Here is a 23,445-nt window from a genome sequence, read left to right as displayed (position 1 = left end):
CTAACAGAGCTGGTTCTTTACCTCAAAGGGAAGAAGGTTGTACGTTTACACCCAGAAGTCACAGGCTCTGTTCCTGAAGAACGATGACCAAAACAAAGGTGGTATTAGACTTGGCTATGTTTTGTCGGTAATTACTAAAGGACACTCTGCTCCCAGAGCCAGGAAGAGAAACCAGGAATCCTGATGTCATCTAACATAAAACTCCCCATGGGAAGTGTTAAAGGTGACGTGCAGGAACTACACCCAGAGAGTCATTAAGGGCATCTTCTAGCCCTTTCTGAGCTTCTTTTCCATTGCAAATGACACTGCACAAAAAGAGGGGCATCCCCCAGATGACGTAATGGGCTTAGATGAGGCGTTTTCAGCTAGAAGGGTTTTTCCGGATGGAACAAGACCTGTGTGATAAGTTTGGGGGCGAGTCTAATGTGAGGTGGTGGAGAAAGACAGAGGCAAGTGAATTGCTCCTGGGAAAAGGGCTATGGTGACTTAGTGGGGCTTTCTACAAGGGAGAGGGAGTTACCTGAGTGCTGTTTGTTACCAGCTCTCTGCCAGGAAGAAGGGCTTGAGCACATTTTGTGACTAAACAAGTTACGCAGTCCCTGACTTCGCCTCACTCATTTTCTCTCCAAATAAAAAAGTGACAGGCAAGGCCCACAAAATCTGCTAACGTTTAGCAGAGGGACAGTAATGTAGACATGGCAAAAGTTAGCATCACTTGTTGTGCCAATAAAAGCTCGTTGAACTGAATTGAAGACCCTGGAATAAGGGGAGCTATTGGAGTGAATTTCTGTTGCAAAACACAGTATTAAGAAGAGAATTTGGATGTGATGTTAATACTAGCTTTTTTCATTTTAGTGTTTATTTTTGATAAATGGGTTGATTAATGGGTGGGACACTTTACTGTAGCTTGTGTTTTGAGGCTGAGTGTAGTGTGCAGGAGACTATGCTTCTGTGTGTCTAGAAGGTGGAAGACCCTGCTTTTGCAGGCTCCAAAAGGATCAGATCTTGATCTGATACATTTATATTTCCATTAAGCAGCCTCTTTCTTAAAGGTGTACTATTACAGTTAGAAGTGGTGGAAGTTTGATGCCTTGAGGCATTGCTAATTAGCTAGAGAGCCTTCCAGGTCTAATCCTGCCCAACTCAAAAGGATTAGAAACTGCGTCCATATAGTGTTTGGTGGTCCCTACTGAGATGAGTTCACACAGGGACTGTCTCTTACTCCATGTTTGTACAGTGGCCAGCACAAGGGAAACCTGATGGCGGTTGGATCCTTTAGCAAGTGCTCCTGCAGCAGGGGCCAGCATCGCCTGGCTGGCCATACGTCTGTGAGAGCTGGCAGGAGAGTAATTGTCACATGCACTGGGGGAGGGGGGAGTGAGCAGGGGGAATTCAGAAATCAGACTCCAAACCCTGGCTTGAGAACGTCTCTTGCTTTTTTTGGCCGAGCTCATTATCCTTGGGGAGGGTGAGGGTCTGACTCAGCCTGTTGACTGAGTGTTGGCCAGACTGTGGGACCTCATACACTGGTGAGCAGTAGTCTCTCTGGACAGGCAGGTGGGCTGCTTGACTGATGCTGGATCCCAGGGGTTGCTCCACATACAGCCAGGTTCCTCCCTTCCTCTCTTTCTTTTCTTCCCCTGTCTCTTCTACTCTTGCCCCCTTCCTGGGACTCCTTCTCCTTGATTTAGTGCATGGAGATGGCCTAACATAAAGCACACCCACTGCCTGACTCCCCTGTGCTCGCTGAGTGGAACGCAAACTCCCCTGGTTTGAAAGGGAGGATAGGGTGCAGTTTGTGCTTCTGTTGTCAGGTAGCTCCCTGCCCTGTCCCCCCCCCCCCATACATTTTTTGGCATGGTGGGAGAGAATCTGGCCTGAAGCTCTATTACTTAATGACCTTCTGGTACATGCAGCAAGGAGGCAACCCCCCCGCAGCCCCAATTTCAACAACAGAGAAGAGCAGCATTTCAGCATCAGCTTATTCACTTTGATGCTGAGTGCTGCACTCGCCCAGAACTCTGTGGATGAGGATGAATAATTAAGGACATGCAAATCAGCACCAAAGCCAATTTTATCTTAAAGGGCCCCATACAGCATGGCTCAGTGTGCTTATGTGCTAAGCTACACCCATAGCAATTGCACTGTAGGTTTGGGGGAGGGGTGGATATTACGAAGGATGAGGCTAGAGGCATCCTGAAGTCCTCAGAGGAGGGAAGTTTTGGGAGCTTAGGATCCTGCAGGTGGGGGAAAGGAGAGTCTGGCATGTTGTGGGGAGAGGAGAATTTGGCAGCTGGGTGAGTTTCTCTGGGAGATGTTGGGGCTTAGGGAGGTATTGAGAAGGGCAGGAGCTCATAGGCCCCAGGAAAATTAACAGGATGCAACAATTAGTGGGCTCAAGGAGATCTGAGGGAAAGAGAGACTTTGGAGGAGTTGGACTAGGAAGGGTGGAGGAGGATATAGAGATTCAGGAGGCTTGGGTTAAAGCTGGATCTGCTTGGATCCTGCCATATGTTCTACCCAAGCCCCTAAATTGTGCCATCGAAGGAGAAACTCTAGTTCCGCTTTCTGTTCCAGACACTCCAGATCCTGGCAGAACCGTAGGGGAAAAACCCAGTTCTGGCCCCTGCACACCACAGGATCCTGCCAGTGTTTTGCCCCTCTCCTCCAAACCCCACTGGCTAAATAGAAAACATGGATCACGATTCCCATTGCTCTGGGACATTCCAGGCATCAGGGCATAAGCCTCACAGATCCCTGGATGGCTCCAGCCCTGGGATCCTGATGGGTGTTAGCCCTAATCTCCCACATTTCACTGTCTACATAGGGAACAAGCTCAGTAACTCCAGCTGCCCCTGAGAGCTCCAGACCCAATGGTGCCCTCAGCGCCACCACAGCTGGGATCTGGCAGCTGGCTCCTGCCAGACCCTGCAAATTTGGGCCACAAACCCAGCCAAGAGGCCATCAGAACAGAGAGCAAGGGCTGCTGTGTGTGCCCGGCCCAACACCTCTGTGGCAGGGTGAGTCCGGGGCCAGGTTTTTGCAGTGCCTTGATGGGGCAGGGAGGGGGGTGCTTTCTGGGGGGCAGAAGAAGCAGTTCCTTGTTTGTGAGTCGGGGACTCCGGGGGAGGGGTGTCAAACCTCGGCAGGATCCAGGTGGACCCAGCAGGCCCCTTCCCCCCGCCTCAAAGTAAGGCGAGCCTGGAGCTCTGGGGAGGCTGGGAGGATTTGGAGCGGGCCTCGCCTGGAGCCCCAGGAGCAGGGGAGCTGGGGAAGGACCCTTGGGGAGGGAGCTGCAGCGTGATCCGGAGGAGGCAGGGGCGGGACTTGGGAGGTGGGGACGGGCTGAGCTGAGCCCCGGCTCCGGCAGCCAGAGCTCAGAGGACGCGCCAGCGACTGCTGAAGATGCTGTGTCTCTCCTGGGCGCTTCTCCCGCTGGTGAGTGCGTGCGCCCTGCGCCCTGCGCCCTGCGCTGCGCTGCGCTGCCGAGGGAGGGATGCAGGGCGCAGGGCTGCCGCGGGCGGGCGGCGGGGTGATCCCAGAGCCGGGGGCGCTCGCACCTGGATGGGGCACTTGCGCTCCGGTCCCCACATCTGGCTTTCTCCCTCTTGCGCTCACATCTGGGTGGGGCACTTGAGCTCACCTCCGGATGGGGCACTTGCGCTCCGGTCCCCACATCTGGCTTTCTCCCCCTTGCGCTGACATCTGGGTGGGGCACTTGAGCTCACCTCCGGATGGGGCACTTGCGCTCCGGTCGCCACATCTGGCTTTCTCCCCCTTGCGCTCACATCTGGGTGGGGCACTTTCCCTCTTCCCTACACATCTGGGTCTTTCACATCCGCCTGTGGATCTGGTGGTTGTTGTACAGATATGGTGTCTGTCGTCCTAAGAAGGGAGGGGGTGAAACAAAAAAAACCTAACCCTACCATGCTGGGAATAGCCAGAAAGGGCAGAAGAAAGGAGAGACTCATTTGTCAAATGCTTTTTTTTAAAAAAAAAGACTTTACAAGTTAGAGTTATCCAGTGCTCCACTTACCGGGGGGGAGGCTTTGCATATGATTTAAAGGTTGATAAAGCTTTGATTATCTCTATATTGTCCAATCAGTAAAAAAAAAAAAAACAACAACAACAATGACAACAAAACAGAAAAGTATGCAAAGCATCCACATCCCAAGTTAAAGTGGCCTGAAGGGGACCTCCGTGGGCTATAGTGATCATGAGGAAGAGAACTTTGCTGCAGAACCAGAATATAACAGAGGTGTGTATTTCCTTAGGAAGGTGCAGAGCACATGCAGTTCCATAGAGCACTGATGCTGTTTTGCTGAATACCTTTAGTGACCTCAAGCATCAAGTTGTGCTATACTATGTCTAAATTCACAGAGGCATTGGCATCACTTTCTACGTGCCCACACAGTGAGCAGAAACACCTGTATGCTGGATTTGAACCTGTGTTTATAAACTCTATTAAGAGGGCTTGGTTCCCCAGAGTCAGTATTAGAATTTCCTGTTTCATGTCAGTCATGGCTGGGGTGAATGATCACACATCTATGCACTGCCAGCTATTATCTTATTTGTTCAAAATATTGTAACAGACAGTACCAGACATAACATACTTGTGCCATGGGATTAGACAGGACAGATATTCCTGCTTGACAACCTGTAGGTACCACATAGTCTTTGGCATCATTTTTGTCACTCACACCTGAGCCTCAGATGCATCTGTTAGGAGAGTCAGTGAGTATCAGTCATTTTTTACTGGTTGAGGAGAAACTTTGGATTCTAAATAGGAAATGCAGAAAAAACCCAAATCCACAAGGTGTTTAGAGAAAGCAAATGTTTCCTTCCTCTGCCAGAAGATCAAGGTAGAGTGGAAGAATAATTCCAACAAGGTTCCTCTGAACAAATATTTGTCCAGGCGTGAAAATAAACTAGAGGCCCAATCATTCAAGATGATGAAAACTTCCTATGTGACACTGATCACCCTCAATTCCCATCAACTTCAGTAATAGTTGAGTACTCGCTACTTCTCAGGAGATGTTCATCACCTTGCAAAGCCAGGCCAAAAAGAGTGCTAAAACTATTCTTTATGCACATGACAGTAGCATCTAGACACTCAAGTGAGATTAGGACCCCACTGTACTAGGGGCTGTGCAAATGCATAGCAAGAGACATTGTCTGCGCTCAGGGGTAGGAAGGGAAACAGAGTAACAAAAAGGGGATTTGACATGCACAAGGCCACAGACCAACTGAATGCCTCATCCACAGGCCTACACATGCCTCTTTAGCCAAAAAGCATATTTACTGAGTAAAGTGAAATAAAGGTAATTATTGTAAAAAAGGAGGGGTTGCTACTGAGGTGTAAAGCTGTCTTAATGAAGCAATTCATGGGAAGTTAGACAAACAGCTTCTACTGACTAAGACACTCCCCACTGGTAGGACATGCCTAACTCCCTCTATAGTCTAATCCTCCGTTCCTTGTGCACCTTAAATTCCTCTCCACAGAGAGCTGTGGGTATGCACTGAATACAGGATCAGGCCTTTAATGGCAACAGGTATTACACATAGTGAGAGGGGAAATTGGGCAGCGATTTCCTTTTTAAAGCATCAATGGTAATTAAATGTTTGACCTACTTTGGGATAAATTCGAGTCACTATGTTTTCATTTCTTCCTCCAGGTTATAGTTAGAAAATGTCTGTTGTATATATTTACACACAGACTACAGCAATGTGTCCATATATGCATGTCTAAAAGGTTTATGTGCATATATTGCCACATATCTATGTACATATATATCTATATGTATAGATCTATGCAGTTGAGATATAGTCAGATCACTAGATATAATCTGATACAACCGACAAACATTCAAGCTTTGCTCCAACCTTTAAAAACAATCTCGAAAAGTTATTGCTTAAATTAAATCTGTAAGGTAGACAGTGAATCAGCTTGTCTTACTCCATAGGTAATCAACTTCAGAAAGAGGAAAAACGCATGGAAAATGCCCCCTAGCCTGTCGTGTTCACTCAAAAAAGACTCCTGAAATAACCTAATTAACAAATTGGGGAGAATGACTGGACACATGTGGTTACATAGCAAACATTCTGAGCCAAGTCTGTGTAAGACCTAGCAAGCAACAAGGAGGAATTTTGATGCTAACCCAAAAAGTAATCAGTAAAAGGTATTTTAAAAAGAGAAGCTGTGATCACAATGCTCACTGCCAATCAGAACCAGTAGGCAGAATGGTTTGGATAAGAGAGAACCACACTGGACCTTTACCCATTTTTAGACCCAAATCTTCAGGGTGGAACCCTTCTGCTGCTTTAGAAATGTGTGGTTAACTTTCATAGTTTCTTCATTCGAGAGCTTTAACCATTGGGATGTGCTACCTTTTGTAATTTCCAAACCAAGCTGGGGAAAAGGTCTCATAGTTGAGAAAGCAAAGCAGCTGCAGGTTTGGATATAACTCCTTATAGCAGCATTCTGGAATCAGTGCAGACTCCTGACTCATGCAGCAAATACATACTAAGTAAATACCATTAGCATCATTTATACCAGTGTGACTCCATTTAGCCCAAACAGTCAAGTCTATGTTTGTGAGAATGGCGCCGCACCAAAGTTGGCGAAACTAAAGAGTGATATATAGACTCTTTAAACAGACCCAAAAAACAACACAGAGTCTGGTGTGGTAAACAAACCCCACATGGGCTGGAAAGAGTTAATGAACAGTGGTGAGCATAATCAGTCTTGCCTGCCACACCTGTAATGGAGTCAGGCCTGTGAAAAGGGGAAGAGCGTGGCTCAGTCCTAGCTGGTTGGGAATGAAAACAGACTAGCGGCTTGTGCTTGGGGAGAGAAGCTGGCTTGATCTGATCTGATCTGATCTGAGTAGGACTGTGACTGGTCAGAGCTTCCTTGGTGAGAAGGCTGGGCTGACACTAGACTCTTTGGGTTTATTAGGGACCTGCTGATGGTGGTAAGACAGGCCAAGGTATGGAATGCCCCACCTGGGGAGAAGGCTGGGGTCGGAGAGCTGAGCTCAGAAAGCTGAGCTCAGAGGGAGCGCAGCTGCATGAATAACATCAGAGGGGCAGAGAACTAAGCGCAGCAGGGCCAAACATAATGACAGGTTCAGAGTAGCAGCCGTGTTAGTTTGTATTCGCAAAAAGAAAAGGAGTACTTGTGGCACCTTAGAGACTAACTGAAGTGAGCTGTAGCTCACGAAAGCTTATGCTCTAATAAATTTGTTAGTCTCTAAGGTGCCACAAGTACTCCTTTTCTTTTTAGCAGCGCCAAAGACTCCTTTATTTTACATTTGTTTTGGGACTCGCTGAGCCTTTGGACTCTACTACCCTGAGGAGGGGAGGGTATTAAACTTTCACAAAGGCCTGGCCAGAGGGCTGAGCCATAAAGGGAGGCTGCAAACTCTGTTGAGGAAACTGCAGCACTGTATCCTGCCATGACGATATATGCACAGGCTGGTGACAGGGCCCAACTTTAGGTCCCATCAGACAGACCTCTAGATAGCAGCACAGAGGCTATACAATGTTTTCAAAACCCTAACCTTAATAAGAGACTGCCCATGGATACCTCCCTTTGGTTCCCGGTGGTATTGTGCACTTAGAATATCCTTGTGGTAACTATAGTTACATGCTGGACACTCATGTCATAAATATAAAGGGAAGGGTAACCACCTTTCTGTATACAGTGCTATAAAAGCCCTCCTGGCCAGAGGCAAAACCCTTTCACCTGTAAAGGGTTAAGAAGCTAAGGTAACCCTGCTGGCACCTGACCCAAAATGGCCAATGAGGGGACAAGATTCTTTCAAATCTTGAGGGGGGCGGGGGGAAACAAAGGATTTGGTCTGTCTGTGTGATGCTTTTGCTGGAACAGATCAGGAATGCAGCCTTACAACTCCTGTAAAAAGAAAAGGAGTACTTGTGGCACCTTAGAGACTAACAAATTTATTAGAGCATAAGCTTTCGTGTGAGCTGTAGCTCACGAAAGCTTATGCTCTAATAAATTTGTTAGTCTCTAAGGTGCCACAAGTACTCCTTTTCTTTTTGCGAATACAGACTAACACGGCTGCTACTCTGAACTCCTGTAAAGTTAGTAAGTAATCTAGCTAGAAAATGCGTTAGATTTTCTTTTGTTTAATGGCTGGTAAAATAAGCTGTGCTGGATGGAATGTATATTCCTGTTTTTGTGTCTTTTGTAACTTAAGGTTTTGCCTAGAGGGATTTTCTATGTTTTGAATCTGATTATCCTATAAGGTATTTACCATCCTGATTTTAGAGGTGATTCTTTTACCTTTTCTTTAATTAAAATTATTCTTTTAAGAACCTGATTGATTTTTCATTGTTCTTAAGATCCAAGGGTTTGGGTCTGTGTTCACCTGTACAAATTGGTGAGGATTCTTATCAAGCCTTCCCCAGGAAAGGGGGTGTAGGGCTCGGGGGGATATTTTGGGGGAAGATGTCTCCAAGTGGGCTCTTTCCCTGTTCTTTGTTTAAAATGCTTGGTGGTGGCAGCATATGGTTCAAGGACAAGGCAAAGTTTGTGCCTTGGGGAAGTTTTTAACCTAAGCTGGTAAGAATAAGCTTAGGGGGTCTTTCATGCAGGTTTCCACATCTGTATCCTAGAGTTCAGAGTGGGGAAGGAAACTTGACAACTCCTCAGTGCATAAAGGTACCATGAAAGCTCCTGATATGAAAGAGAAGTGAACCTGGCTGGTTTCCTGGGGCACAGTAGTGTTACAATCACTGTAACATCTCAAAATCTCCCGCAAATTACTCTGGGTGTACAGTGTGCTAGGGACTTCGGAGCTGCAGTGACGACAGACCCAGTCCTGCAAGGTGCTCAGCTGAAATCCATGTGAGTTCGGGGCACTCACAGCTTGATCCATGACTCACGGAAGGCAATGGAAATTCTCCCGCTGCCTTCAGTGGTCTATGGATCAGGCTCTCTGCCCCACAAATAGCACTCAGGGCCTTGTAGAGTCTGGGGAAATGGGGACTGTGCTTTATGGCAAATCTCAATGAGCTCATAAACAATGTCCTACTTACTGGAGAACGTATGACAATGAGCTTTCTAAAGAGTGGTTCAATAGGCCCACCAGGGCTTCTCCACTCAATGCTTGGAACACCCCTGTACAGCTGCTAGAGAAACTTGGGGGTGAAATATGCCATTCAGTATAATATGACTTTAATTTGTGTAATGTCTTTGCTATGTTTTTCCTGTGGCCCAAAACACCATATGGGGCTAAAAAACCCTCCAAAAGAGTTGTCAATGGATGGTGTAAATTCCAGCCATATTATAAAGAGAGGATGGGGAAGTGAAGGGGATGAAAATACTTGGTCATCAGAGCTATGGCATGTTGGGAGGGGGTGGGGGGTGGGAGGGAATAAAAGAGTACAAGCCAGGGAACAAAGGGATGTTTTCAGGTGTGATTTGAAATGAGAGGTGGGGTGAAGAAATATAGAAAGGCTGTCCCAGAACACTGGAGCTGTATGTGCAGTGGGGGACGAGAGCTATGAGAACTACTCACACCAAACAATTTTTGGGCTTGATACAGAAATTCTTGGTTGAGGTTCTCAGGTCTGTGTCCTGCGGGTGGTTAGACTAGATCAAGGATCTCAAACTCAAATTACCATGAGGGCCACAAGAGAACTAGTACATTGGCCCGAGGGCCGCATCACTGAAACCTTTTCATACAACATTACAAAAGTATAGTCAAAAATGAAGAGTAATATAGAATGCTATTAGAAGTCAATGTATTCACTTTTTTAAAACTGTAATGCAAAGAGGGGTTTTAATAAAATGTAAACACCTATAACTATTCCTTATGTGGTCAGTAACACTGATGATGATCTATACTAACAGTCTATCAATGTAGCTGTAATGGCAGGAACTTTTTAAAGTAACTATTTATTTATACAAAATACGCTGCCAGTTTTAACAAACCTTCTTCCCAACTACTCACAGCAAAGAATCATACATGCTGAACTTCATACCTCAGACTGCTCATCTAGTCCATGAGGCCCTGCCCCACCCCTTCCCCGCCCCATTCCAACCTCTTCCCCAAAGTCCCCGCCCCATCCCCGCCCCCTCGCTGCCCCTATTCCAACCCCTTCCCCAAATCCCTGCCCCAGCCCTGCCTCTTCTCTTCCTCTTCCTCTGAGTGTGCCGAGCCCCCACTCCTCCCTCCCTCCCTCCTGAAAAATGCTAAGCGCTGTCAAGCAGCTGTTTGGTGGCGGGAAGCTCGGGGAGGTAAGCGGAGGAGCAGGATGCGGCGTCCTGGGGGGTGGAGGAGGGGAGGCGGGGGGGAAGGGAGCTTGTCTGCCGGTGGAGTTGGTGCCTATGGCAGGCAGCAGGAAATAACTCCGTGGGCCGCCTGCGGGCCGCGTGTATGAGACCCCTGAACTAGATCATCATAATGGTTCCTTCTGGCCTTACAGCCTATGAAGTTATCTGATGAATGTGGCCCTTTTTTCTGCTTGTGAATAACGTCCAACCAGACTTGGTTACACATTTATTCAACACACTTTGGGTTATGTTGGCAAAAAGGACTGGTGAAGTCAGGTGCCCAGTTTGAGACATTGTCCAGGGGCTTGACTTTCTGAGGATAGATAGAATGTATCCCAGCCTGGAGTTCACAGCCCTGCTTTTTTCAAAATGTGCTAAGAATTTTTAAATGCCACATGTTGTCAGGACCACTGTGGTATGGCTCATCTAAAGACGGCATTTTTGGCATCATAGCAGCCCTTGGGGCATTATGTTTGGCTGGGCTGTGGGGGTAGTTGCCAACTGAGTAGGTAATGCCTCTTGAAGTAGGCAGGTGTTTCTTGGAGGTCTCCCATCCAAGCACTTGCCAGACTTGGTATTGCTCAGATGATGAGATCTGAAAGGATCCCAGCCCAAGGTGATACAGCTTGTGGTTTTACTCTTCTCATACAGAAAAGCTGGCATTTCACAAAGCAAACAAAATAGAGTATCATGTCCTTTTCTATTTGCACAATGTTGGAGTTTTCAGCATTCTAAGATGTTAAGAATACAACAGATTTACAAGGCCAGATTCTAGTTTAGGATTTTCTATCACACCCATCCCTATTGTAAGTAGACAGCCCTTGTTCGATGCTGAGCTTTCTGAAGCAAGATGGAAGGATGACCCAGTGGTTAGGGCAGTAGCTGTGGACTTAAGGTCCCTGAGTTCAAGTCCCTGTCCTGACACAGGCTGCTTGTGTGATCTGAGCAAGTCACTTAGGGGTAGATATTTGAAGGCTCACGTGATATATAGGAGCTTCACTCACATTGGGTTTCAGAAGCTAGATGCCTTTGCAAATCTGTCCCGTAGTTGCTCTGTGCCTCAGTTCCCCATCCCTAAAATGGACACGGGTATTGTGAGGATAAATACAGCAAAGCTTCTAAAGCTTCAGAAACAATGATAGCAGGGGCTATGTAAGTACCTTAGATAGATTGAGACCACTGTGAATTGTGGACATGCAGCAGCTTGCAATCTGAAGCCCTAAATTGTTACTGTTCATCATTTAAGATGAATAACGAAGTATTGTGTAAAGTACAAGTGAGAGACAGTCAGCAACAGCAGACGATGTTCTGGCCAGAAGGGTTTTCTGAGTGCAAAATAATTTACCTTTTTTTTTTTTTAAAGCCCGAGGAAGGCCAGCTAGTTTAACATCATCACACGTTGTATTTCTGAGGGATGTTTTCCCCTCTTCTTGTATAACCGTGTTTGCTTTCAGTAAGGCTACCCGCTCGGTAGCATACAGCTCCAACATCATTTTTGTTTCTTGCTAGACAGTCCGTAGGTAGGGCTGCTGTTGGACTTGTGGTGATTTGCAAGCTCTGATGAGTCAATGATGATATTTAACATATGGGATGGTTCGTGCCAAAGGCCACTAGGCGTCCTGACAAACAGAGACATTTTGCAATTTATTTCTGAAATGGTAGCTTACAAGAAACACCTTGTTAAAATGTTGATGTTCTAATTGCTCATAATCTGAGCATGATTGATCTTAACCAACAGTCAGACTGGAGTCTCCTAAGAGACACAGAAAGAATTTAGGATGGTGACGCACAAGGTGGCATTATTCCTGGTAAGACCGCACTGAGCTATCCTAGCATGGTGCTAGGACACTTGGTTTGGAGACATTTCTTTGAAATGAAATGTGCAGCTATTAAAGAATTCCTTGGATTTTTTTTTTTTTTTGCAAGAGAAGGGATGGTAACATGAGAACAGGCAGAATATTTTCCACTGCGACTGTTTTTCAATGGAAAATGGGCGTTTCAACCCCCCTTCACTTGCTTTATTTATTGAAAAAAGTGTCTGCTTTCCATGGCAATCTTTGGCTTTTTACTGAAAAACACAAACACCTGAAAACCAAAAAGTTTTTGACTAAACTCCATCAGCCAAACATTTTTGGCCGAAAACCAAAAATGTCAATTCAGACATATCAATACACTTTTTCACTTTTGCTGTCAAAACAAAATGTTTTGACATTTCTGAATTGTTTCACTTCTGCTCCGTTTGCGGTGTCTTCTAAGAATTGGCATTCAAGAGCATCATGCCTCTATTTTTCCTCGAGAGGCTGGACTTACCAGCCTAAATACATCTCCCATGATGCACTTGTGACGCTTTCCTTAGGGATCCCAGAAACATAAGCCACTATGACAGGTTTCAGAGTAGCAGCTGTGTTAGTCTGTATTCGCAAAAAGAAAAGGAGTACTTGTGGCACCTTAGAGACGAACAAATTTATTTGAGCATAAGCTTTCGTGAGCTACAGCTGACTTCATCGGATGCATTCGGTGGAATATACAGTGGTATACTATGTTATCTCTCTGATTCTGCAACAGAGAGCTGTGCTGGAGCTTAAACTGTCTGACAGCTTCCTGCCACACCAGGCTGTCTGCCTGCCAGCAAACTCCAGGAGATTCTGCCAGGCTAATCCTTGCCTTGCAGGTAACATTCAGTGTTCCCAAATTACCCAGAGGCATCTCTCTGCGGTGTCCAGTCTGTCACACTGGCCACTCCCAGAAATTCCGAGTCCGCTGTCTCCAGAGTCAGAATGCACACCGCCTTTCATTTAGCTGAGGACCCGCAAGTCACTTTAAGGTACCGCACTAAGGCAGGTTTATAATAAAACAAGAATCAGCTTATTACTAAAGAACGGAGACTTAAGTGATATTAAGCAGAGATGATAGAAACAGAAAATGGATGGAAATAAAACAAATTCAAACACACTTTCTAGTGTCTGAAATTTAACAGATTATAATTCTGGTCTCAGGCAATTTCTCACCTACAGTCTGTTCTCAGCATCCTCAGCCCACATGGCTGAGGGATCCACCTTTCACAGATTCTAAGAATGCTGGCCCACTTTGTCCCTTCAGTGATGGATAGCTAAGGGTTCTCTCCCCCTTTTCCCTATAGTCTAGGGAAGATATAGTCTGGCCAGGGATCCTCACCCATAGGGGGAAATGGGAGGCTGACACACCCAAAGTACAACTTCCATGAAGTATCACAGCAGCACATGTGGACACAGTCTAATACTGAATCAGCCTTGAATTGACATAGTCTGACTCCATTTAGCAATCCAAAATATTTCAATTTGGGTCAACCTGGCATGAAATATTGTTTTGATGTTCTTGACAAAATCTTGTAGTTTTTGTGCAGAAGATTTGGATTTTTTTAGTTTTTTTGATGAACATTTGAATGTATCTGTGGAAAATTTTTGATGAAACTGAATATTTTTATATTATTTTGTAGAATTTTTCTGCATATAAAACCCCCATTTTCCTACTGGCTCTAGTTAACTCTTGCGTACGGGCCAAACTCCTAGCAGGGACCAACGAAGAGAGATGCTAATGGCCAAGGGGCCACAACTTTTCTTAAAATAACTGAACAAGATAACGCCTAAAGATGACCTGTTCTGGTAGCAGTGGAATGGGGTAAGGGAGAGGAGAAGCAACAGCAGCCTGGAACATAATCAGGTTTCCACCTTTGGTAGGGATAGCATAGTGACAGCTGCCTTAGAATACCATGCATGAATTTGATAGATACTCAAATATAGAGCATCTTAATTCTCAAAGGCCCAAAGAGACCCACCTAATCCTGTGGATAGACTTGCATTATACTGGAGCTGAGATAGACCCGTGCAAGCTACTGCACTGGGGAAATCATTGAACCATTGAGTTTAGAATTCCAGCAGATCAAGCCCCATCAAGATAAGGCAGGTTCATGCTGCATGTACAGGAAAGGGGATCTCTCTTGCAGGAAGTGGATCAAGTGCTAAAATGTCCAGCAAACCCACCTGATCTCAGATTAATGCTCAGAGTAAGTTGACCAGATGTCCCAATTTTATAGGGACAGTCCCAATATTCAGGGCTTTGTCTTATATAGGGACCAATTACCCACTACCTCCTGTCCTGATTTTTCACACTTGCTATCTGGTCACCCTAGCTCAGAGTGATAGGAATGGGGAGGAGGGGAAGGGTACTGGCAATTCAGTCATATATGACACACACAACTCCACTTACATCCAGATGGAACAATGTAATTTGGGTCCTATAGTGTTCATGGTTTGCACATTAGTACAGGGACTATTTCTTTTACTTCCATGCAAGCTTATGGTGCCATATAAACATTAAATGCTAAGGACCTGATTCACTCTTATGTTGAACCGTACCATATTCTGCAAGAAGTCCCATTCCCATCAGTGGGACCATTTTCAGAATTGGGTTCTACTCGGTGTAAGGGGGACAGAAGATAGCCCTATATAATGATGACATTGGTTGCCAACTGGTTTCATTTTGTGATATGTCAGAGAAAGGATTTTCTATGCAAAATAAATTGCATTGCACCAGGTTGCACACCTATGACTTTCGAACACCCAGCGTAAAAATATCCCAACTATAAACAGTTTCCCATTATCAACAGCCAGTTACAAACACTTTAGGAGCTGAAGAAATAGCTTATTTCCAGCCAAACCACTGAATGGTGGTTGTTTTTTTAAATGTAAATTGCAGTTGATTTTCATAGTAATCATTTTATTACTGCTTCTAAAGTTGTTTGTTGTGCCAGTGCAGTGCAAAATGCAATATAGTTGAAAATATAAAAAATTAAAGAAGCATTGTGTTGAATTCTGAATAATAGCAAATTCAGAAGCGTATTCCTTATGTACAATAACAAGAGATGCTATTTTAGGAGTTCGCAAAAAGAAAAGGAGTACTTGTGGCACCTTAGAGACTAACAACTTTATTAGAGCATAAGCTTTTGTGAGCTACAGCTCACTTATTTTAGGAGTTGATCATGCTGATCTTAAAAAAATATATTTAAGGTTGCCCATTGTCAAAGCACAATGGGTGAAAATTAACCATTGTTTAGAGTGTGTCTTTGTTTTCTTTTCACGTTAACTCTTTCATTCTCTTTCCATTCTAATATGTGAGCCATCACAGATGCCACACGTTTAAAAGGCACACAGTCCTTTAAAGCCTCAAATGTAGGTTTGCAAAGGATTTTTAAAGATGAAGTCTTTCCCTTTTCTCTAGGTGGAGATTATTGTGCAGTTTTAACTGTTTATGTGGGCAGTAAAATTTCCATTCAAGCTAAAAACAGAATCCTGATTTCTCATTAAATTTCGTTGTATATTGACAATATTACATAAGTCTATAAATCAACTTCCTGTGACTGAAAAAAGAGACCCAGTGTAGTGGTAAAAAGAAAAGGAGTACTTGTGGCACCTTAGAGACTAACTGAAGTGAGCTGTAGCTCACGAAAGCTTATGCTCTAATAAATTTGTTAGTCTCTAAGGTGCCACAAGTACTCCTTTTCCTTTTGTGAATACAGACTAACACGGCTGCTACTCTGAAACCTGTCAGTGTAGTGGTAATGTCAGGATTGGTATAATAAAAGACAAGACTTTTACTTAGGGGCTTAGGGTGGCTTACAGTGTTCTTCAGAAATGTCTCGGTAAATCTGCAATCTATCACTTAGATTAAATCAGCATTTTCAGTGCTTCTGGGTGTGTTTTAAATAGGCCATCTTGCAAAAGGCCAAATCGTGTTCCCTTATTCACTCATATGTTCCCAGTGGCTTCAGCTGAATGAAATTTTTGATGCTGTCAATACATAGCACTCAGATACTCTGCTTCTAATACGCCTCTCACTTATACTTGTTTTACGCTGTATAACTCCACTGAGTTCCATGGAGTTACTCCAGTTTCACACCAGTGAAAGAGAGTGGAGAAACAGGCCCTCTGTCTGGTGGAGTTTGGTGGAGACAATTTGAAAAACCGAATAGGATGAAATTAAATTGAGCACACACAGATTTGTTCCAGCACCACCATCTGTCTCCCCTTTCCTTCCTGGCCTCCTCATGCTCCAGTGTAAGTAAAGTAGATGCAGGCAGGAAAGCTGGCCTAGTGGCTAGGGTAGTGGAGTGGGACTCAAAAGTTCTTGGTTCAGAGCCTGGCTGTCCCACAGATTTCCTGTGTGACTTGGGGCAAATCACTTAGTCTATTTTATCCCTCAGTTCCCTGTCTGTGAAATGGGAGGAGTACCTTAGGTAGTGGGGATCACCCATCCTGAATTGGGTGGAACAGTCCCAAAATACAGTGTTCAAGTCCCAGCCCTGGACTGAATTGTCCCAAATTCCTTGCAGAGTAGCTCCACACCTGCCCGAGGCATAGGGGCAGCGCCAGTCTCTTCCCTGGGAGAGTGGGGTGAAGGGGGGAGACTAAGGTGGGCATTAGCACCCCCTCACTATGAGGCCCCACTCCCTGCTCTTCCTCTCCCCCCCCCCAGCCCCGCCCCCTGGCCAGGCCGGAAGCTGCATCTGGGAGTAGTAAAAGAGAGTCCAGGCCACTTTGTCCCTACCCTGCCCTGGGTGGCATGCCCTGGGGGGTGGGGACACAGGTAGGGGCTTGCTCTTGGGCCCCCAGGCCCTTCGCAGGGGGCTAGGGCTTGGGAGGGGGAAGAGGAGGAGCAGGGGGCAGAGCCACAGAGAGGGGCAGGGCTCCTGCATATGTCCTGCTTTTGCCTTTTGAAAAGATGGTCACCCTAACCTCATGGTGTTGTGAGGCTAAAAATCCATAAATGATTGTGAACTGATATCACCATGGTGAGGGCCATCTAGATCAAGTCATGGCCATGAAGACCACTTTGTTGCATTGTTCTTAACTATGATTTCTCCTCTTTCATCTTAGTAGGTGAACTTCAATTTTGTGAACGTATGGATATCCCTCATTTTTGCTGATGTATACATTTACACTATGGTTTTTAAAATATCTGGAGATTTTTCACTGCATCCCCATAAGTCTCTTGCTGACTTTGGGGGGGGGTTCCCCAGGGAATGCAGGGTTCACATCCGTTTGTTATATTAATGAAAATGTATATCAGAATTCAGACCATAATGAAAAACTCTTCTACTACTTTACTGACCGCTGCCCGTCTTCTGTGTAATGGCCCATCATGGCCATTAATACAAACACATGCACTCAGACCCATGACTTCACACCATGGCTCCTCCCTGATGGAATTGCTGTTGCTGATCATTTGTATTGTACTGGCCCCAGTTGGGATTGGGATCCCATTGCACTAGGCACTGCAAAAACACAGAGCAGAAGCACGGTCACTGCCCCAAAGCGCTCACAGTCTAAATTCATAGGCACCAACTCTGTGGGTGCTTCGGGGCTGGAGCACCCACTGGGAAAAATAGTGGGTGCTCAGCACGCATTGGCGGGCCCCACTGATCAGCTCCCCCCCCCCAGCACGTCCCGCCTGCCACTGATCAGCTGGGGTCAAGCATCCCAGGGAAATCAGAAAGTTGGCGCCTCTGTATAATTTTGAATCTAATATCAAGCTCCAGGGTGTATTCCTCCAATAACTGCATTAAGATTCTTAAGAACATCCGTGTGAAGTTAGCAATATATCAGCAAAGGGGAGAGTTATTCACAATGGAACCTGTTAAATCGCACCAACCATTTCTACCTATCTCTTGCCCAGGTTGCTTCTATCCATCCAGAATGCAAGATATTCCAACAGGTGGTGAAAGACCAGGCTCTATGTTTAGAAAAAAATGAAGCTACTTTACCCAACTTAAAAGGTAAGAGACATAGGCCCTATGCTGCAAAACCTGACATGAGCAGTCTTTGCTTGACTTCAATAGGGCTAGCTACATAAGCAAGGACTGCTCTCTTGAGTAAAGTTTTGGAAGGTTTGGCCTGATTTTTCTCATCACTTGTGCTCTGTAAAGAACTTGTATCTTGAAGCATCTATTTTTTCTTTTTGATTGTAGTGGTGTTTTATGTTGATAATACACTTTATTTGTGCATTGCTTACATTCATAACCAGTATAACCTTAGGTGGGGTACATCCTCCGTTAGGGTAATTTGTCATATGGCCATTGGCTTCAGTGGAGCTGAATTTATATTGTCCTCACATTGCCCCTGTAAGTAGGCAATTACTATTATTCCCATTTCACAGAACAAAACTGAGGCACAGAAAGTCTAACTGACTAGTCCAGGCTCTCATAGGATGTCTGTGATAGAATAGGGAAGCGAACTGAACCTGAGGTACTAACCTGGGACTTAAGAGACCTGGGTTCAATCCCCTGTCACGTCTTCCTGTGAGACTCTGGGCTAATCATTTAGCCTTTCTGTGTCTCAATTTCCCACCTGTAAAAGGAAATTACTATTATTCCCATACCTTACAGATGTGATGTGAGGATAAATCCGTTAGCGATTTTTCTTGTTGCCCAATTTTGTTTTACTGACTACAAGAGCTCCTCTTTCAAGATGATCGTACAGTTAGGATTGCATTTGCTTGATTCTTATGCAGAGGTGAAAGTAAGCCGGTCCGGGCAGGTACAGAGTACCGGTAAGGAAAGATGCATCAGCGTACCGGCAAATAAGTGGAGCATTCAGTACTGGCTTACTTTCCCCTCTTTTGGCTGCATAACAAACAGTTTAAACTCAAAGCTAATAAAATCTTGGAAAGGGAAAACTCACTGTCACATTTGTTTGTTGTTTCTCTCCCTCTCCTTCTCTAGCCAGGCTGCGGAAGGCAGGTAGGCTCCGCGCTTTCCCCCGCCTGGCACTCAGTAGTAGCTGTAGTGGCTCCCTTCTAGCTTGCAGAGGGATTGGCTGAGGGAGAAGCCTGCCCAGGATGCCTGCCGCCTGCATAAGAACAGTTTAAATTCAGGTGTTCCCTCCGTGGTTCAGGCTGCGGGATTAGGAGCCATTTCTGGCATCCTTGTTAATTTCACTCACCGTTGGGGGTGGGGGGCCAGTCCAAGGCAGGGGCAGTTCTTTTCTGGCCCCTGGATGAGGGGATCTCCAATAGTAATACACAAAAAATACAACAGGCATTTGGCTGCACATCTTAAATCCAGAGCTAATAAAAGCCAATGGAAGGGAAAAACCACTGTCACATTGGTTTCTCTCCTCCCTCCCACTCCAGCCAGGCTGCCGATGCCCCTAGGCTCCATGTTCCCCCAACCCCCTGCACTCAGCAGGGGCTGCAGAGGCTCCCCTCTAGCTTGCAGCAGGGAGCAGGGGACTGGCTGAGGGAGAAGCCTGCCCAGGATGCCTGCTGCCTGCATAAGAACAGTTTAAACTAAATGATCTGGAGGATGGTGTGGATTGCACTCTCAGCAAATTTGCGGATGATACTAAACTGGGAGGAGTGGTAGATACGCTGGAGGGGAGGGATAGGATACAGAAGGACCTAAACAAATTGGAAGATTGGGCCAAAAGAAATCTAATGAGGTTCAATAAGGATAAGTGCAGGGTCCTGCACTTAGGATGGAAGAATCCAATGCACCGCTACAGACTAGGGACCGAATGGCTCGGCAGCAGTTCTGCGGAAAAGGACCTAGGGGTGACAGTGGACGAGAAGCTGGATATGAGTCAGCAGTGTGCCCTTGTTGCCAAGAAGGCCAATGGCATTTTGGGATGTATAAGTAGGGGCATAGCGAGCAGATCGAGGGACGTGATCGTTCCCCTCTATTCGACACTGGTGAGGCCTCATCTGGAGTACTGTGTCCAGTTTTGGGCCCCACACTACAAGAAGGATGTGGATAAATTGGAAAGAGTACAGCGAAGGGCAACAAAAATGATTAGGGGTCTAGAGCACATGACTTATGAGGAGAGGCTGAGGGAGCTGGGATTGTTTAGTCTGCAGAAGAGAAGAATGAGGGGGGATTTGATAGCTGCTTTCAACTACCTGAAAGGGGGTTTCAAAGAGGATGGCTCTAGACTGTTCTCAATGGTAGCAGATGACAGAACGAGGAGTAATGGTCTCAAGTTGCAATGGGGGAGGTTTAGATTGGATATTAGGAAAAACTTTTTCACTAAGAGGGTGGTGAAACACTGGAATGCGTTACCTAGGGAGGTGGTAGAATCTCCTTCCTTAGAGGTTTTTAAGGTCAGGCTTGACAAAGCCCTGGCTAGGATGATTTAACTGGGACTTGGTCCTGCTTTGAGCAGGGGGTTGGACTAGATGACCTTCTGGGGTCCCTTCCAACCCTGATATTCTATGATTCTATGATTCTAAACTCAGCTGTTCACTCCATGGTTCAGACCCTGGGATTAGGGGCCAATTCTGGCATCCTTGTTAATTTCCCTCACAGTTGTTGGGGGAGGGGGGGAGTGACCAAGGCAGGGGCAGGTCTTTTCTGCCCCCTGGATGAGGCGATTTCCAATAGTATAATACACAAAAAATACAATCAAAATCAGGAACCATTTCCAAGTTCAAATCTAACACCCGAACAACTGTGAGTGAAATTAACAAGGATGTCAGAAACGGCCCCTTAACCCGGGGGCTGAACCATGGAATGAACAGCTGAGTTTAAATTGTTCCTATGCAGGCAGCAGGTGTCCTGGGCAGGCTTCTCCCTCAGCCAGTCCCCCTTCTCCCTGCTGCAAGCTAGAGGGGAGCCTCTGCAGCCCCTGCTGAGTGCCAGGTTAGGGAGGGGAAGCACGGAGCCTAGCCATGTGGGCAGCCTGGCTGGAGGAGGAGGGAGGACAAGGAGAAAAATGTGACAGCGAGTTTTCACTTTTTCAGGCTTATTCCAATATTAAAGTTTTATTACAGACAGTACTGGTAGGAGTAGGAGTAGTTTTTATTTTCTATATCCAAGTCATGCAGTGGGAGGGATCCATGAAGTATGTAGGAGAGGTGGGTTGCTTGCGTTTGGACTGCACCGGTAAGAAATGCAAGTTACTTTCACCCCTGGTCCCGCCCCTTCCACCTGAGTCCCTGCCTCTTCCGGGGGAGGGCAGAGTGGGCCCCATACTGGGAAGAGCTGTATTTTACTTTCACCCTTGCTCTTATTTCCATTTTCTCAAGGAAAGAAAAGATACAGATGAGATGAAAAATGTATGTGAGATACTGTGTCCATGACTGTAAAATAGAAAAACAACATCCTACTAAATTTGTGGAACTGCATGGGATATAGCACAACCATGTGTCATGCTGCCTAGAGTGGCTCATGATTATAAGTGCCAACCTTACAGCAGACTGTTAAAAAGCAGGACAGAGATCCCAAATTGGTTGTAAAAAGAAAAGGAGTACTTGTGGCACCTTAGAAACTAACAAATTTATTAGAGCATAAGCTTTCGTGAGCTACAGCTCACTTCATCGGATGCATTTGGTGGAAAAAAAACAAATTGGTTGTGTGTTCTATAATTAGATTTCACCAGTAGCAAGTGTGAACTCCTAAAGCACTAGTATAGTCTTACCATGGAGTCACAGACAGTCCCCTTAAGCAATCTAGTCTATTTTGCCACCCAGGCAAGCTGGACTTAGTGATAGATGGTTGGTAGGCACCAAAGATCACAAAATATTCTAGTTACTCCCCAGTCCCAAAGGATCAGTCACTTACCCCAGAGTAATTTGTACCTTAGATCTCCCACCAAAGACAACATTTGTAGCCAATTCTATGGTAAACTATCTAAGGATTTATTAACTAAGAAAATAAACGAGAGCGTTATTACCATGTTAAAGCAGGCAAGCGTATATTCACAACTGAGGTACATTCTATGGTTTTACAAGGTGACAAAGTTGCAGGAATCTGTCAGCTCCAAATTTCTTTTTACCCAGTTTAATCTATGCTTCTCTTTAGTAGCTTTCACGGGAGAGGCCAGACAGCAAAAGAAATGAAAAAAATTTCTTGTCAACGATTTTTATTTCCCTCTTCCAGAATTTAAGCTGATGGGATGAGCTCTTTTGCACATAGTCTCTCCATGGGTGCAAGAGGGTAATTAACAAAGTCTTTGTATTGTGATGTCCCACAATGGCCCATTTAGTTTTGATAGGCCTTCTTGTTGTGCAGGAGATGGTCCCTCCTGACTGGGTTCACAGTTTCAGAGCAAACATTTTTTTTCAGTTACAGGCAAAAATGTAAATATTTCCTTATAGCAGGTGTGATGCAGCATGGCCAGAAGGCAGCAGGAGAGTGATCTAGAAGAGATATGTAAGTCCCAGGATGAGGAGAAGCCTTATTCCCAGTAGAGAGAAGAAAGGTTTCTATACATTAATTAAAAGCACCTGAAGCCAATTAGAGCACCTGAAGCTAGTCACCTGATAAAACCCCCCTGCTTCAATCAGCCAGGGGAAGGAGTTGGAGCAGAGAGCAGTTTGGAGGAGTGGAAGTAGAGGAGAGTGTGGAGAAGTGCCATGGCTGGCTAGAAGACCAAGACCAAGACCCTAGGTAAAGAGACACCCGGCTTGTGCACAGAGAGAGGGCAGGAAGTCCCACAAGCTGAAGAGCAGGAGAGGGAAGTAGCCCATGGGAAGGAAGCACTAGTTCAAGTGGTTTACTACTATCCCTGGGCCTGGGTCCCTCCCTCTCCACTACCCTTCTCTGGGTTACTAGTGGGACAGTAAATACCCTAGTTCAGAGGTGGGAAACTGTGCCCTGACCCCCCCCTCCCCTCCCCTCCCTAAGAAGAGGAAGTGTGGGACCCATCATAATTGTACCGGCAATTTGCCACACAGGTGATAAAGAAAGTATAAGTAAGATGAATGCATATAGCAATTTACAAGCATCTCATAAAGTCTGAACACTAAAGACATTGTTATAAGCCCAATACCCATCTTAACCAGTTACTAACACACTCCTAAAGCCTTGGCAAGAGCTAGCACCTGGTCTGGCAGCATCACACCACATAATTGTGAATCTGGGCTAAGTAAGAACTGCAGCTGAGTCTTGCACTTGGTCCACTGATAAAGACATGGGCAATCTTTCTGTAAGCAATTGCAAGACTTTTGAAATGCCTCATTCTGCAGGTGTCTCTTTAATTTCAGACTCTTTTTTCTTTCCAGGTTGCCCAGGGGATTGGGATGGACTGAGTTGCTGGCCCAAAGCCACTTTTGGAGAAGTGGTAAAAGTTGCATGTCCGGGTTTCTTTGAAGAAATCACCAACGTACATGGC

The 23,445-nt window shown here is 45.6% G+C and overlaps 1 protein-coding gene across 1 annotated transcript in view; it reads left to right on the top strand.

Annotated features, from left to right (window-relative positions):
* The first annotated feature begins 3,371 nt into the window (after positions 1–3,371).
* LOC119851404 (vasoactive intestinal polypeptide receptor 1-like) overlaps positions 3,372–23,445 on the top strand; it is a 45,718-nt gene continuing 25,644 nt past the window's right edge. Inside the window, exons 1-3 of the mRNA XM_038391181.2 lie at positions 3,372–3,438; positions 18,014–18,113; positions 23,336–23,443. Of these exons, the coding sequence (XP_038247109.1) occupies positions 3,406–3,438; positions 18,014–18,113; positions 23,336–23,443 (241 nt within the window). The 5' untranslated portion in view covers positions 3,372–3,405. The remainder of the gene's footprint in view (positions 3,439–18,013; positions 18,114–23,335; positions 23,444–23,445) is intronic.

Source organism: Dermochelys coriacea, chromosome 2 (assembly GCF_009764565.3).
Source record: "Dermochelys coriacea isolate rDerCor1 chromosome 2, rDerCor1.pri.v4, whole genome shotgun sequence".
NCBI classification, from domain to species: Eukaryota; Metazoa; Chordata; order Testudines; family Dermochelyidae; genus Dermochelys; species Dermochelys coriacea.
This window is presented reverse-complemented; position numbering and strand designations above follow the sequence as displayed.